Consider the following 15,967-nt stretch of genomic DNA (forward strand, 5'->3'; position numbering starts at 1 on the left):
CTGAGGACCTCTGCCTTAATCCATTGCATCCAAGCAATATGAATTAAGAAATTCAACTTCAATTATTTTTATTTAAAATCTACAACTATTTCATGGTCTACACAGAATTACATACAAACACAACATCTTTTTAATGACTACATATACATTGGAATGGCTTTAGGATACAGTTATGATCCTGAAAGACATCTCTGAATAGATGTTATAATTTGAACTTGAGTGTGAGCCTAGTGACATGCTCATCTGTTGTTAGACCATTTGAAAATATCACCTTGTGATTATGTTCTCCATCCTTCATCACATTTAATATTATATGTGTTATGACATTGCAGGTGTTCAGATCAAATGGTCCATAATGATCTTCCCACCACCAGTATTATAATGTGCTTTGTGGATGAAGTATGGTCTGCTCTTCAGCGTTCTGTTCTTAGTGTCCTGAATCGATCTCCTCCCCACCTTATAAAAGAGATTATTCTAGTGGATGACTTCAGTACAAAAGGTCAGTATAACTTCCTTTTCTGCCATGAAAATATGTTTATTAAACTCTTCTATGTTCATTTTATTTAGCAAATAATATACAGTATTTGAAACATTCATGAGCGCCATTGAATCCATAATTATTTTTGTCAATAGCCATTAAATAGGCATTGATAAGGTGACCATGGATTCAAACCAGGAATATAAACATTAAAACTTTTCTCTGTTGCAATATCTTTTTAACTCAGAGCATAGTTACAGTATGTGATGGCATGTTCACCTTACTGAAGTACCAGATTTATTTTAACTATGTATGGAATGGTTTGGATAGTTGGATGATTTGGAAAAATTATTGTAGTTATTTTAACATTACTATTAAAATAAGATTGCTTTCTTCTGCTGCAGGCTTGCTAACATTTTTAATTAGAACTTGTACACTGTTTATTGGACATAAAACTGGAAGTTAGTCAAATATCAATAACTAGGGTTTGACTGGTTGATATATTGGTCTCAAATTACCTAGGAATTGACCTTTAGGTGAGGGTTTCTGGATAAAGTATCTTTAATAGCAAAGCATATAACAGTAACACATTGGATTATGAAGGAGAGTCCAAAAAAATGGGTCAGTGGAAACAGAGTATGTTCAGTCTGTTAACATTTGAGTATTTAATTGTTGTGTAAAATGCCAATAAAGAAAGTTGTGGGAAAATGCCAGCCCGTTCTACAAGGTCCCTTCCCTGCTACAAGTTTTTAAAAGTTTTGCGGGAAGCTCCAGCTCCTATCCTCACCACAGGATCCCTCTCCCTGCTGCCAGTTTTAAAAATATATATATACAAGGAAAACAACAGTTCTTTATGTCATCTTTTCTCCTTCTAAAACAAAAGTTAAACACAAATGTGCTGCACTGAGACCCCTCCCACCTTCCCCTCTAATATTACAAAAAAAAAAAAAGCTTCTGCCCCCAAACCCTTCACAATCCTAGGTTGAAATGAATCCTTGGCTGCAAAGGACGGGGGGATCCCACAGTGGGGAGCTATCAGGCCCCCCATATTGCCTATTAAAAATCGGCATCAGGGAGAGTATCCTGTAGGGGGTTGGTAGGTCCCTGCAGAACTTGTAGAGTGCGGTGTCGGGAGATCCTACTGGGGAAGTTGAAGAAGGAAGGACAGGAAGCCAGAAGGAGTAGATCCAGTGCCCCCGCACAGCTTTTATAATCGGGCTGGTGGGTAGAGGATTGGCTGCCTGACAGTCTGTTTTTTTGGGTTTTTTTTAACTAGCTGGTTAGTGCTAAGTTTAGCCATGGAACAAAACTACACTAAGTCTAGCTGGTCGCATTGTGATTTAGGAGAATGCTCAGCTGAAGCCCAGGCCGGTTTAGTTCAGCTAAATATTTACTTGATAACTGGCTAAAATTTGCCAGTAATCGTACCTGTCAGTGAGTTTTTAAATATTGTTCTCTCTATTTTCATTGTTGGGATTTGAGAAGCTGAGGTAGCAACACTGCTCATCTACCAATATGCTTTATTTATTCTGAACATTTTGCCAGTAGTCATTGGACTTTGACGGAGTCTTTGGGGGTGCATTAACAGCTGAGTAAAGAAGATGCAGTAATAGCATCTGTGAGAGAATGCCACTTTTGGCTTGGGGATCCTCGGATAAAAACTACCACGATTTTGTTGTTCTTTCACTAACATGATTGTTATCATTGATCCATTCTTTATTTAAGGGACCCAAGGGAATAAAAGATTGGTATTCAAACACAAAACTCTGGCAACTACTGCTTTTATTTCATTTCATCTTCCTCTTGGCTATTTTACTGTTTCCTTTCTCTCTGATGGTTTTAGCCCACAATCTAAAAAAAAGTAATTGTGTGAAGGGAGCAAGTGTGATGATGTTGCCAAGTGTGAATGTGCAGTGCTGTGTTGGAGCACACTTTGTTTAATTTGTTATTATTATTATTATTATTTTGGTCAAGTGGTTAGGTCCTTCTGGTTTGATTAGGGTTCAAGCAGTTTTGTGTCCCTGGGCTGAGTGGCAGGGCATTAAAACTCCCACGCTTTTTTAAAAAAATGCTTTTTATTTGTTTGCACTAAACAAAATGCCAAGAAATTACATCTTAAGAAAACTGATAGGATCGCAAGCATAAAAAAAAAAATAAAGCAAGAAAAAAAGAGAATAAATCTTCAGTGCTCATATTCGAGGGGTGAAAAATAGAAATTTGAAGGAAAAAAGGTGTTTTCTATTTATTTATTTAAATGTTTTATATACCATCATTCCATGTGAGAATCACTACTTCATTACGGTTTACAGATAAAACAAACAGAATATAATGAGTGTCACAAGATGGAAAACGTTCATAGAGACAGAGGTAATACAACGGTAGATATCAAACAAGAAGCCGGAGCTGGTGTGTAGGGAATTGCATGGAAGGGGGGTTGTTTTACAAGAAATATATAGGTTATCTGAGCAATGGGGGAACTGGGAGTTTCAGTCAAGTGGAAAACATTTTTGAATAGCCAAGTTTTTAAGTTACTTTTGAATTTCTTTTTATCTGTTAAGGTCTGAAGGTCTTCTGGCCAGCAATCGAAATCACTCTTTCTCTAGTTAGCTTTAGGTGAGAGTCTCTTAAGTTAGGGATCTCGAGGAGGCCTTTATTCTGTGATCTGAGGGATCGCAGGGGGTTGTGGGATTTAAAAGTTATTCCAAGTAGATCGTTGTTGTTCAGGTTAATGTTATTGAATATTATTGTTAGAACTTTATAATGAATTCTTGATTGTACAGGAAGCCAATGCATAGCCATCAGTATTGGGGTGATGTGGTCAAATCGTCTTGCTCCAGTCAGTAGTTTAGCTGCAGCATTTTGCAGAAACAAACAGCAAAAAAAAGGCAGGACAAAATATCCCACACTTATGATATTATACAGTTATCAATCTTAGCCAAAAGGCCAAGGACAGACCATCCTCAGCTCCTGACTCAGGTCAAGATTGGCTCATCCTTCTTTATAGCAAGGAAATTGCATATACAAATTATCTCTTATGAGTATAGATGCTGTGTCAGCCTTGGGCCTTGAGCAGGGTTGCTGATCCAATGCTTACTACCAACTGTTTATCTTCTGCTTGTTAGAATTCGTCAGCCTATTTTTTTTTTATTTATTTAGGTGTGCATATTTCCATGTATTTATTCTTTCCATTTTATTTGTATTAGATTATTTTCTTCATGAAGGTGGTTTGACTGTTCATAAGTTTGAACTGCCTCCTCTCTGAGCGGATTTAGTGCATAGTGGGATTGGAGAATGCTGAACTTTGGGGGAACATAAATTGTTTGCATAACTTATATATACTGTTCTGGATGAATATCTACATTCTGGATTGAAAATGTGAAAAATGATGTAGAATAAATTGTGGGGGTGTTTTTACTTAATTGGGAAGTGGCTGGTATTTAGACTTTCTTGTGATGTTTGGAAGGTGTTTTGGAATCCTTGATGTTTTTTGAATGAATTCATCCTGCTTTCTGTTTGATCACCTGCTATGTGCTCCTGGGGGAGTGCTATGCCTTCCTCTTTCATTAGCAATCTGAAATGTATCATTATCAATCTTGTGCTTGGAAAAACTCTAATGCATGTAAAACTTAGTGCAGGCAAAAAAGTATACAATATGTATCACTGCCATAGCATTAGCTATAATGGTTCCATCACAAAAGGTTGTTGTCTCATTTTTATACCATCTGTTGTCTGTAATTTTATGACTGTGAGGCACAGGTTCTTTAGACCTAAAACATTGGTACCGTATACTAAGGGAACAGTCATGTCATTTCTAATTTCAATTCTCATTTCATCTAAATGTCAAGAATTATTTTTCCCTGTGTTTAGGAATAGAGAGGCATTCATCTAAGCTTAGTTGCTTTAGGCTTAGCACTCTGATCATCAATGCAAAATTATACTCACAGCATATTTGTTTTACTAACTCTGGCAGGGTAACACATGAAATAGCTTCCAGGAACCACTTTAGCTTTCCTAATTAACTTTTTAGAAAATTGTTTACAGTTTGAGTTCATGAATGAGTGACTTTGGTAATACTTTGATCATGGTAAGAGACTTTCACCATGTACAAATAATGAGGTGCATGCATCCATTCACTTCTTCAGTCCTAATACTACCCTGGGTCTGAGAAAGCTATTTTTCATGTACTTGTTGTATAATAGTAATTTCCAAATACCATTTTGGAATGAGAGAAAGCACTATTTTGGTTATTAACCTTTCTGCTTTTCTTATGTATATATATCTTTGTGGAACTAATCTAATTTTTTAAACTAAAATTTCCACATTGCATTCCCAAACCAAAAAAAAAAACAAACCAATATTAAATCCCACCAGCCCCAAACAAAATACAGACATACTGGATCTCCCTGAGGCCCACCAATACCTCTCCCATGGGCCCTGCATGACAGTGACTTAAAAATTGTGCTGGTGACTCTAAGGCAGGCGCTAAAGTGACATCACTTTGGCGCTAGTCTCAGGTGTGGCCAGCACCATTATGCTGTATGGCCAAATAACCTAATGGCACCAGCTGCACCTGAGACCGATGCCAAAGTGATGTCCCTTCAGCACCTGTGCTGTGCTGTCTTTTAATATGCAGAGGGCAGGAGTGAGGGGCTTTTCCCGTCCTTTTCTGCAGTTTTACCTGGATCTGTGGGAAGGGGGTAATTTATTAAGATGTATGCAGATTATACATTTTAATATATTGAAATTGAAATTGGGGGCTGGGGAAAGAGGTCCCTGGCCCTGGCATATGGTTCAGAGAAGCTTGAGAGGCCTGGGAAGCCCTGGCTGGGGTCTGGCTCAGCCCAGCCTGGTAGGTTTGGGGCCTGCGTTTGTTCTGGGGGCAGGAGAGGGATTGGAGAGCCATGGGGAGGCGGCCCATCTTTTAAATAAAATATCTTAAGAGGCCATTTTCAGTTTGTTGCATTTGGAGCAAACCGCTATTGGCATCATTCATCCCATTTTGCACATCGCTGAAAAAAAAAAGAATACACATTCCTTCTTAAACTAACCAGATATTATGAAACTAAAATGCTTTCCGCTTTAATTATAGAAGATGGGACATTTTTGTAAATAGGAACTTATTCTTTTTTTTGGGATAGTATGGCCAGAGATTCTGGAAATGTGAATTTTTAAAACTCCTTAGCAATTATTTTTACAATTGTGCAAATAGATTTTCCTATATAAATACCTTTTAAGAAAATCCTCACACAGTTACGTCACTTATATGCCATTTATACAATTATTAATGAGTACCTATATTTCTGTTTCCCTGTAGAAATGCCGATGTGTAATATATATTGATAGGAGCAATAATCAAACTGCCCTCAGTGGTGCAAACGCTGCAGGTAGTTTTTGCCCACGGGGTTTGTACCAGTAATCAAAGCGAAACTACTTGGGTAGTTTTACTTTGTTTAGCATCCTGGTGCCTGCTTTTTCTGTGGGTACTTTCTTCCATTCTAAACGTGCATGGTTTTGAAAATCCAAAACTATGTGGGCAGGGCTGCATCCCCTGGCCTAACTCTGCCCGCAGGGATACATCCAGAAAAAATGATCCTGATAAAGAGTGGGCAATTCTCAAAAAGCCCATTTTTTTTTGCTTTGAAAATTGCCCTTTGTATTCTTTATAATGGCTATTCCTTTGTAGTAAAAAAAAACCCAAAAAATCCCACAGAGCTTCTGGCAAAAGTTTTTGCTTCTGTAATTTTTCTGTGCAATTATTTTTCTTTCTGAAAATGCAGGATTTTATATCCTTGAGCAAAAGCTGTATTATTTAAAGAATGCACACGCAAACAGATTGCAAACCTTTTATTTATTTTTTTTTCACTTTTCCCCTTGCTTTTGCCTGAAATATAAATGTGGCTAAATGTTGCACACTGATTACCAGAACGCATTACTATTTTGACATAAGTATTGGACCACTTCATGCTTGCTTGTTAAGCATATGGCTTTAACAAAATTATGTCTGAATAAGCAAACTTCATATTAAACATTAGCAAAATAAAAACAGCCAGCATGACAGAAATGGATATAAATAGATGGTTTTGACATCAATAATGGGAAGATGCTTAAAGTGTATTTCAAGAGAGCAGGGTTCAAATAGTGAGAGACTAATAGATATATTGAGGGTTGCAAGTACTTCACACCAATTTGTTTTGATTTACTTAAATCATTAGATGCATTTTCCCCCTGTAATCTTGTTTTGTTTTGATTTAGCATACCTCAAAGATAATTTAGACAAATATATGCTGAAGTTTCCAAAGGTACGGGTTCTTCATCTGAAGGAGAGATATGGTTTAATTCGAGCCAGACTGGCTGGTGCAAGTATTGCCACAGGTAAGATCTTTTATTGTGGTGTTGATATATTTTCGTTTAGTAGTTGTCAGTGATTTTAGTTATTTATTTTGTTTAAACATGAGGCTCAAGCTGAAACATTCATTTTCATATATTGTCTATCAGCTCATTTTGTCCAAGGATTAAATTAGTTATAAGCAAAGTAATGGCCTCGGATCCACCAAACCTCTGTTTGCACAGTGTAGCTGAGAGTCTAGATAAATTAGTTGAATCTACAACATCAGTTAACTTCAGGTATACACTTCTACATGTAAGAAAATATAATACAGTGGTACAAGTGCCTACCTATCGCACCAGAGAAAATAAGACTCTAATAGGGTCATTCATCAAAATGTGTTATGGCATTAATGCATGCAATAACGCATTAACACATGCGTTAATGCCATAACACATGCAATAATAGTACTATCGCACCGCACAAATGCAAATTTTTGGAAGGGACAGGATTAATTAAAATGAGGGGCAAACAAATTGAAATAACATACTGAACCTAGATTTTTCTTCATGCACATCACTAGTATGCATTGTTGCTCTGAATTAAATCAGAGAACCATCCTGACCAACCCACAGCTGGAAAAAAAGGAAAATAGTTAAGGTACAGCTTTGGACAAGAGGGCTGTGCTGAGTGTATTGGATGACTAGCTGGAAGGTGGAAGATTCCATCAAGCTAGGTTGAGAGAACATTGCACAAATCTCATCGTTGTGTCAGTTTCCTCACTCCGAAGGACATCAAATCTTCACAAGAGTGTACAGTTCTGTTTGTACATCTCACTCTGCATGTCAAAGTGGATCCTAACCCCTACACTGCTACCTAAACCTTACCTCGATTTACTAGGTGGGCCTCCTATAGAGATCTAATTAGCTAACTATTAGAAGTGCTATATAGCTTAGGGATGTGAATCGGGCTTCAGACAATTGAAAATATCGGACGATATTTTCAAAATCGTCAGAAATCGGGGGCTCCCGATAAGAGAACCCCACAATTTTGTTCCTGGGGTTTTCTTATCGTTTTGGGGGAGGGCGTGAAAAACGGCACACCAAAACAATCCCTAAACCCATCCTGACCCTTTAAAACTGTTCCCTTAGCTTCCCCCACCCTCCCGAACCCCCTCAAAACATTTTACCTGGTGGTCCAGTGGGGGTTCCGGGAGCCATCTTCCGCTCTCGGGCCGTTCGCTGCCACTAATCAAAATGGCGCCGATGGCCCTTTGCCCTTACCATGTGACAGGGTATCCGTGCCATTGGCTGGCCCCTGTCACATGGTAGGAGCACTGGATGGCCCGCACCATTTTTAAAGATGGCGCCGGCCGTCCATTACTCCTACCATGTGACAGGGTCTGACAATTAGTGGTGATCTTAGATGGGGGTGGATTTAAAAAAAAAAGGGGGGGGGGAGTGTGTGTGGATGAATGGCTGGAACGGGGTATTTTAAGATGTTGCTGCTAACGTATTGCTGCTAATGTATTTGGGTTTTTGATGTTATGGCGGGATGTATATTAGGTTGCACAGGTCTTTGCATCAATGTATTAATGAATACATTTATGAAAATCCTGTATATGTATTGTATCAATATTGTCTTGTAACTGATTGAGATAATTAAGAATAAATTAATAATAAATTGCTATATGAGGATATGATGTATTAAAACTCTCAGATTGATGTTATTGGACTCCCTATATATGTGTGTTGTCATGTTAGCCCTGTGCCATAGTGCCCCTATACCATCCCTTTTTTACATACATATGTGTGTGCACAAAAGTGTAAATATGTGCATATTTTTGGCTTTTATAAAATATGGAATATGTGAATAGAAATGTCTTATGCACATATATGCAAAATTTTAAGTTTATAATATTTTGAACATTCATCCCATAGAGTATAGAGTAAGACAGGAACTACAGTAGCACGGAGTTTCCTTGTACTACAGCCTACAGTGCAAGCAGTAACAATTTAGCAGAAAGAGCAGCAAAACTAAGCTGACCAGTACTGTGTACATAACTACTGACTGGCTGCATAGTTCTCAAGTCTTTTTGTAAATTCTGAACACTGAAGAAAAGAGCTTCACAAACAGAGTCAAAATCTAAAAGAGGAGGACGGAGTGAAAATGCTGTGTGTTAAGCTCTCATTTTGTTTTTGCTTTCAGCTAAAACAAAAAGAAGATTTAGCCATTTTCAGGTGCCTTGTTATTTTGCGTCAGTTGCAGTGAACCAAACTGAAAATCAACTCATTTGTTGCATTTTGCATTTCGGATTCAAATAAATGCACATATATATTAAGGGCCAAATTTTAAAAGGTGCGTGAGGGCATAGGTTTGTTCGCGCAACCTGGCGCGAACAAATCTACGCCCGATTTTATAACATGCGCATGCTGCCGTACGCATGTTATAAAATCCAGGGTCGGCGCGTGGAAGGGGGTGCACAATTGTGCAACTTGCGCGCTCCGAGCCGCACAGCCTTCCTCCGTTCCCTCCAAGGCCACTCCGAAATCAGAGCAGCCTCGAAGGAAACTTTCCTTCTGCCTCCCCCCGCCTTCCCCTACCTAACCCCCCCCCCCCCCAGCCCTATCTAAAAAAAACCCCATACCTTTGTTGAAGAAGTTACGCGTGCCGGCCACTGGCCGGCCCGCAATCCCGGGCACAGCGTCAAATGGCCACTGTGCCTGGAGGCTGTGACCCCGCCCCGCCCCCACCCAGGACCGCCCACAGCCCACCCCTTTTTGCAAGCCCCGGGACATACGCGCGTCCCGGGGCTTGCGCGCTCCGCCGAGCCTATGCAAGATAGGCTTGGCGCTCACAGGGGCAGCTTTTGGGGGGTTACGCGCGTATCCCTTTGAAAATCTGCCCCTTATTGTATTATGAAACACTTCAGGTCAAACATTTATTTCAGGAAGATGGTATGCTAATATGACATAACACATCCCTAATAGGGATATGCATTATTTTGTAACAAATAAGGAATCCAAACTGAAAATGCCCAATTTTGGTTTGGTTCATTCAAAAGACAACAAATCTCTATTATGAAGGAAAACCCCAATAATATTTTGAGTGGTTTTGTTTTGGAAATAGTCTACACCATTAGCAAACAGTGCACATGATTTGCTGAGAAATTGAAAAACAAAGGCATTTCGTAAAAGAAAATGGCATTTTAATGTCAATTTGATGCCAGAATCAGGGCCAGCTGGTGCCATTTTTAAAGATACTCTGGTGAGGCAGAAGTGAATGGGCATTGCTTTTGCCCCTTTTTGGCTGCAAGACTCCACTGAAAGGTTAAAAAGGGGCCAGGAAGGTCTCCAGCCCTGGCTCATTTAAGAAGGGTGGGAGGAAGGGTCAGAGGGAACCAGGGCTCCCCAGCTGGGTTTGTTTAATGGCTTATTGGCAGGAGTGGAAGGGTAGGAGGGGTTCAGGGATGTCCCAGGAGGTGGGGGCTTGGGAGGACCCCAATCATTTTTATTTTCATTTATTTATTTATTTTTAATTATTTCTGTTTGGCAAATGAACCAAACCTAAATAAACAGTGAAATGAACCAAAAAACAAACTTACCTGCCCTCGAAATGAAAAAAAAAAAAAGAAAGAAAATTTTGGGTCTGCATATCCCTAATGCTTAGCACAGGGGTAGACAACTCCTGTTCGTGAGGGCCACAAGCCAGGTGGTATTGCAAGATATCCACAATGAATATGCATGAGATGTGTTCACATGCACTGCTTCCACTACATGTAAATGCATCTCATGCATATTCATTTTGGATACCTTGAAAACCCAAATGACTTGCGGCACTCGGGGACTAGAGTTGCCTACTCCTGCCCTAGTGCATATTGCTGCAACAATCTATATTCATTAGCAATTAACTTCTTCTACTCTTTAGGGCCTATTTCTTCCTTACTATATATAAGTTAACAATCTCTGAATCTCCTGACTAGTAAACAATGATTCATTTGGGTGATTGAATTTCAGTCATTGAGCATAACTCACACATCATTCAAGTTAGATCTGTCAAAGGATAACCCAATCCTGCTAACATGGTTTTGGATTACAGTTCCTGCAATACAGAGGAATCTTTGAACAGTGTGGTGAGTCACTGTGTTTCTATTTCTCTGATTGCCTTTAGCTCAAAGGAGATTAAATTAATTTTAAAAAATTCTGTCCAGTCTCGATTTGGATGTGCTTTCTGTCCACAATCTGAAATTATTTCGAGGATGGGTCCCTTTAAATTTTAAATTTTTCAGTTCCACATTTTGCTAAACTTAACAAAATAAAAAAAAATAAATAAAAGAGCCTGATTCACAAGTATTTTTCAATTGTTTTGTCTAAAGTTTTCCAATTCAATTTTATGGTGCAAAAAATTCACAGTTCTGAGATTCTCAGTGCCCAAGGGTCATTTACCAAGGCTTTGTGACACCTGTGAATGGGGAAAAATCCTGTGGTTTAGTGAATGAGAGAGTATGTTTGAGCTATGGATCCTGGGACCTTATCCAGGATTATCAACCCAGGGATTACACAAGCAAAATTTGTGCTAAAAGCATTATGGGATTTTTGCCCCGTCCTTAAAGGTAGCACTTTGTTAAAAGTTTCACAGCACATTTAGTATAAGATTTAGCTTGTATAAGTTTTCTGTGAATTTTCTTTTCCTTTCTGAAGATTCTGACCATTAAATCCTTGTCCATTATTGTCAATAATGCACTAGCAAATGAATTACAGGGGTTTTTTGCACTTCCGCCCTACTTTGCCCCAAACTTTCCCCTAGATTCATCAAGCTGCAGTGTTTTCTCGGAGGAGGGGGTGTTCCACTATTATGGGGAGGCGTTGCCATGATAGTGGGGCCCCTCCCCCGAAAAAGCATCACGGCTATATGGCACTTTCTTTTGTGTCACGGCCAAATATCACAACAAAAAGGAATGCAGTGAGCGGCCCTTTAATGCGATGGCTGTCCCAATCTCATAGGACCGGCATCGCCTTAAAGAGCTGTTGGCCCCCCAAAACAAACCATGGCCAAATGGGGAGGATGAGTAGGGGTAACTGCTGACCCCCATTTGAATTCAGCACCACTGGTTGAGGTGGCCCCAGCTACCCCACCAATAGAAATAAGTGTTTAAATTTTATATACGGTGGTGTCGCCCCCCCCCCCCATGAAGGGAAACACAATCACCCCCCACCTCCGTCTCCCAAAGTGAAACAATCACCTACCTCCATACCCCCCCAAAGTCAACCACTACCCACCCCAACTCCCCGATCCCCCCCGAAGTCAACCACTACCCACCCCAAATCCCCGATCCCCCCCGAAGTCAATTTTGTAAACCATTGTGATCTTCATTTGGAACGATGGTATATAAAATGTCTAAATAAATAGACCACTACCAGTCCCACAAATAAAATCAGTTCAGCAAGCCCCCAGTCATGTGGCTAGGGCAATATCAAGTTGGTACTGGATATAATTTAAGATAGGGGGTCTGGAGTGACCAGGGGTGCTGAACTGAATTTTTTTGGGAGGGGCGGGGGGAGCAGGGTGGATGAGTGTTTCACTTTGGCGGGGCCAGATGGGTAGTAGTTGATTTTGGGGGACCAGGGGGGTGTGGGGGGATGCCGCTGCCATGCACATAATTTGAATAGTTTTTTCTATTTGTGGTATAGTTGGAGCCACCTCAACCAGTGGCCCCAGGTTGCAACGAAGGTCAGCACTGACCCCACTCAACCTCTCCATTTGGCCAAGTTTATTTTTACTGCTGTTTGAAATGTGCGGCAGGAACCTTGGGACTTGTGTTTGGGTCCCAGGCTTCCCTCTGCAAATCTAATACTTTCCAAGGAGATGTTATTTTATCATGGCTGACCACCTTCTCGGTCATTCGCAATAAAATATTTGCATCAAATTGCATATTAATGACCTTCTTTACATGCATTTGCATTATCCATGCATGCAAATCACATGAAAAGGTCATTGTAATAGCAGAGGGTATCTGGGCAGGGAGACACAAAAATCCCTCATACCGCATGATTTATGCGATATAATGCGTGTTAGAGCCTTAATGCGGCTTGATGAATGACCCTATTTGTTTGGTTGAATATTGCCTACTGATATCACAGGACTCTATTTTGACATAATATTTGGTCATTAAGGTGTTGATTCACTAAGGCAGATTTTGTAGTGCTGTATAAATAACGGAGTATTAGTACCTTGCCCATTCTGAGCCAGATTCACTGAGCTTTTTTCCTCTGGGCTCAGAGAGGGTAATTTTCAAAGGAACATCTGCAGGTAAAACAGTGTTTTAGCTACAGAAATGGCCTTTTACAAAATAGTCCATCTGCCATGCGAGTAAAGTCATGCACGTGTGTCCTGTTCATGCATAGGATTACCTGGAATGAGTGATGGCGTTGCTGGGGTGTGCCTGGTAAGGGATTTGTACATATGCACATACATTTGCATTTTCAAAAACATGCATATAAAATTTCCCAGAACTTTTCTGTGCACAATTTAGCAGCTATAATACGGAGGGAGTTTTCATGAGATGACTTTCCAAAGGAAAGGCAAGCACGAGCACATACCCATACATTTATGTACATTGTTTCACATTGAAAACTGGTGTAATTTGTGCATATATTTTCTATCTAATTTATGCAGGCTATTATAAAATTAACCCAAGAAAGAGGGATAACCAGGGATGGTAACTTTTAAAATCAGTGTGCATGAGCCCATATCCATGTGCTTGTGGGTGCGTGTGCACATGGCCTTAAATTTTATATTATCCACGCAAGTAAGTGCATGTGCATTATAAAATACACCTAGCGCGCCTAATGTATGCTCCTAATTTTAAGCAGTTACATGAGGAAATGTTATTCACATAGTTTTCTTAAGACTCAACCAGCTTTTATAACATGAGTGTGTTATACCAATTAGTCCACCAGTTTACCCAGGTCTTCAAGACCCCTCTGGTTCTTTAACCTGTGCTCCTCCCAGTTTACCCAGACCCCTCACTCAGGCAATTTTGGGCTATAAAGAGTGTTTTATTCTGACTTACACCTGATTGGCAGAAGCAAATATGTGCAGGTAACAGTCGTACATGCACTGCATTCGCAGGTTATAAAATCACGATTTATGCTCGTAAATGTTGGCCCCACCCCAGAACGCCCATGATGCAGCTTAAATCCGCTCCTTTCTTACACGACCAAAGTTATTCACGCATCAGTACTTGCATGCGTACGTGTAATGTTTATAAAAATAGCTCTATTGCAAATAGCCGCTACTTGCATGCACGTCTGCTATTTTGTGCGTGTGCATCTCTTTTAAAATTCATCTTTTAATGAATTTGCCTCTCAATCTGTGGGGAAAGACCTTGATAAAATAATTCCTCAATTCTAAAATCAGATCTGAATAGAAGACAATAGTATTATAACAAAATAAAAATAGTCACTGAGTCAGATAGAATGACATGAATTTGTTACTTTTAATGAAATCTCATTTGTTATATTTAGGTGATGTTTTGACTTTCTTGGATTCACATGTTGAATGTAATGTTGGATGGCTGGAACCACTTCTGGAAAGAGTATATTTAAATCGAAAGAAAGTAGCATGTCCAGTAATTGAAGTAATTAGTGATAAAGACATGAGGTATGTATCTCCCTCTTTTCTTGCCACACTGTAAGTTTCTGAAACTCTCTCAGCCTGATTTATCAAAGGTTGTCTCCTCATCTGTGCCTTTGGGAACCAATCTGCAGAAGTACAACCGTCTCAAAGCATATTCAGTAAGATTAATATTTTAATGGGTCAAAACTGAAATATATCTTTTCCAAATCAATTAATACTTGAGGGGGTGAGGTCTTAGACCTGTAGAAATTCAGTCTAGACTCTCAGCTGCTGAATTAGTAACACAAAGCTGCTTGTGAAAAACACAAAATTGACACTAGTGCAGCAAAGCAAATGAGAGAAAAAGCATAACAATATATATTTTATGCTCATACTAATTGTAACAATTTGCACATAATAACCCAGAATTAAATATGGAGGCAAGTATTTTATAATGTTATGTATGTATTCCACTTCTGAAACTAATTACTTGCGCATCTACTTGGAATCACCAGTTTACTGATACCTCCATCAGTTTACCCATACCTTCACCAGTTAACCCAGACCCTCCAGCACTTCACCTTGACCCCACACCATAACACCCAGACCTCCTACCCAAATACTACAGACTAATGACAAATCTGATATCAATTGTGCAAGTCAATTAGCAGGTGCAAAAGTGTAAGACAAGATTAGTAATATAGGTGCATATACTGCTTACAAAATCCATCTTAAGTATGTGCTTCTGAATATCACCCCTGTATGGCCCATACTACTTCATTTTTCCTTGTAAACATTTACGTAGAGTGCTGCAAGTATACACATACTCTCAAGGTTTATAAAATAACATACATGTGCATTCATGCTACTTACGCACAGACAGGTGAATTTTCAAAGGAGTTGCACATATAAATGTAACAAACTGTGGCCTACAATCATCAAAATACTATAAATATAGCAGAAATAGTGCCCGTGTTAAAAAAAGGAACGTGATTAGGAAAATTCCAGATCTTTTGCAGCACAAAGGTATTTAATGCCATTCACAAAACATAATCGCATTGTGCAATGCATTAGCACAGCACATGTATCGTCAGAGCATCATGTGTATCATTTTACCTAGCATGTTGCACCGGGAGGTGGACCCTTGGCCTAGTGCAGGATTGGTAGGCTCCCTGGTTGGACCCAGAGAGTGCCTGCCACCAGGAGGCGGAGCACAAGAAGAGACAGAGGCTAGCTGGAGCTTCACCACTAGCAACCCGGGGTTCCCTCAGGTTGAGCCCTTGGTTACCCGGGCCGCCTGGTCTTAGGTGGCCTCGCAGGATCTCCTTGAGAGAAAGTTCAGAGGTGTGCCCACCACGATCAAGGGTGCACGGTCGATGTTCAGGCCAGACGTCCATGGTGCCTGAGAAGGCCAGAAGAGAGTCTCTGAATGTAAGGCAAGGATCAAGGCCAGAGTTGAGGTACTGTGGTCAGTCAATGCAAGGGTCAGTGCCAGTGATCAGTCTGTGGATAGTCAGCCAAAGCAGGGGTCAAATACCAGAAGTCAG

General features: G+C 39.9%; 1 protein-coding gene across 1 annotated transcript in view; it reads left to right on the top strand.

The window, feature by feature from the left end:
* Window positions 1-15,967, top strand: part of GALNT5 (polypeptide N-acetylgalactosaminyltransferase 5) — a 115,556-nt gene that overhangs the window by 62,711 nt on the left and 36,878 nt on the right. Inside the window, exons 2-4 of the mRNA XM_029605523.1 lie at window positions 333-499; window positions 6,731-6,850; window positions 14,330-14,465. Coding sequence (XP_029461383.1) covers window positions 333-499; window positions 6,731-6,850; window positions 14,330-14,465 — 423 coding nt within the window. The remainder of the gene's footprint in view (window positions 1-332; window positions 500-6,730; window positions 6,851-14,329; window positions 14,466-15,967) is intronic.

Source organism: Rhinatrema bivittatum, chromosome 6, assembly GCF_901001135.1.
Source record: "Rhinatrema bivittatum chromosome 6, aRhiBiv1.1, whole genome shotgun sequence".
In the NCBI taxonomy this organism is placed as follows: Eukaryota; Metazoa; Chordata; class Amphibia; order Gymnophiona; family Rhinatrematidae; genus Rhinatrema; species Rhinatrema bivittatum.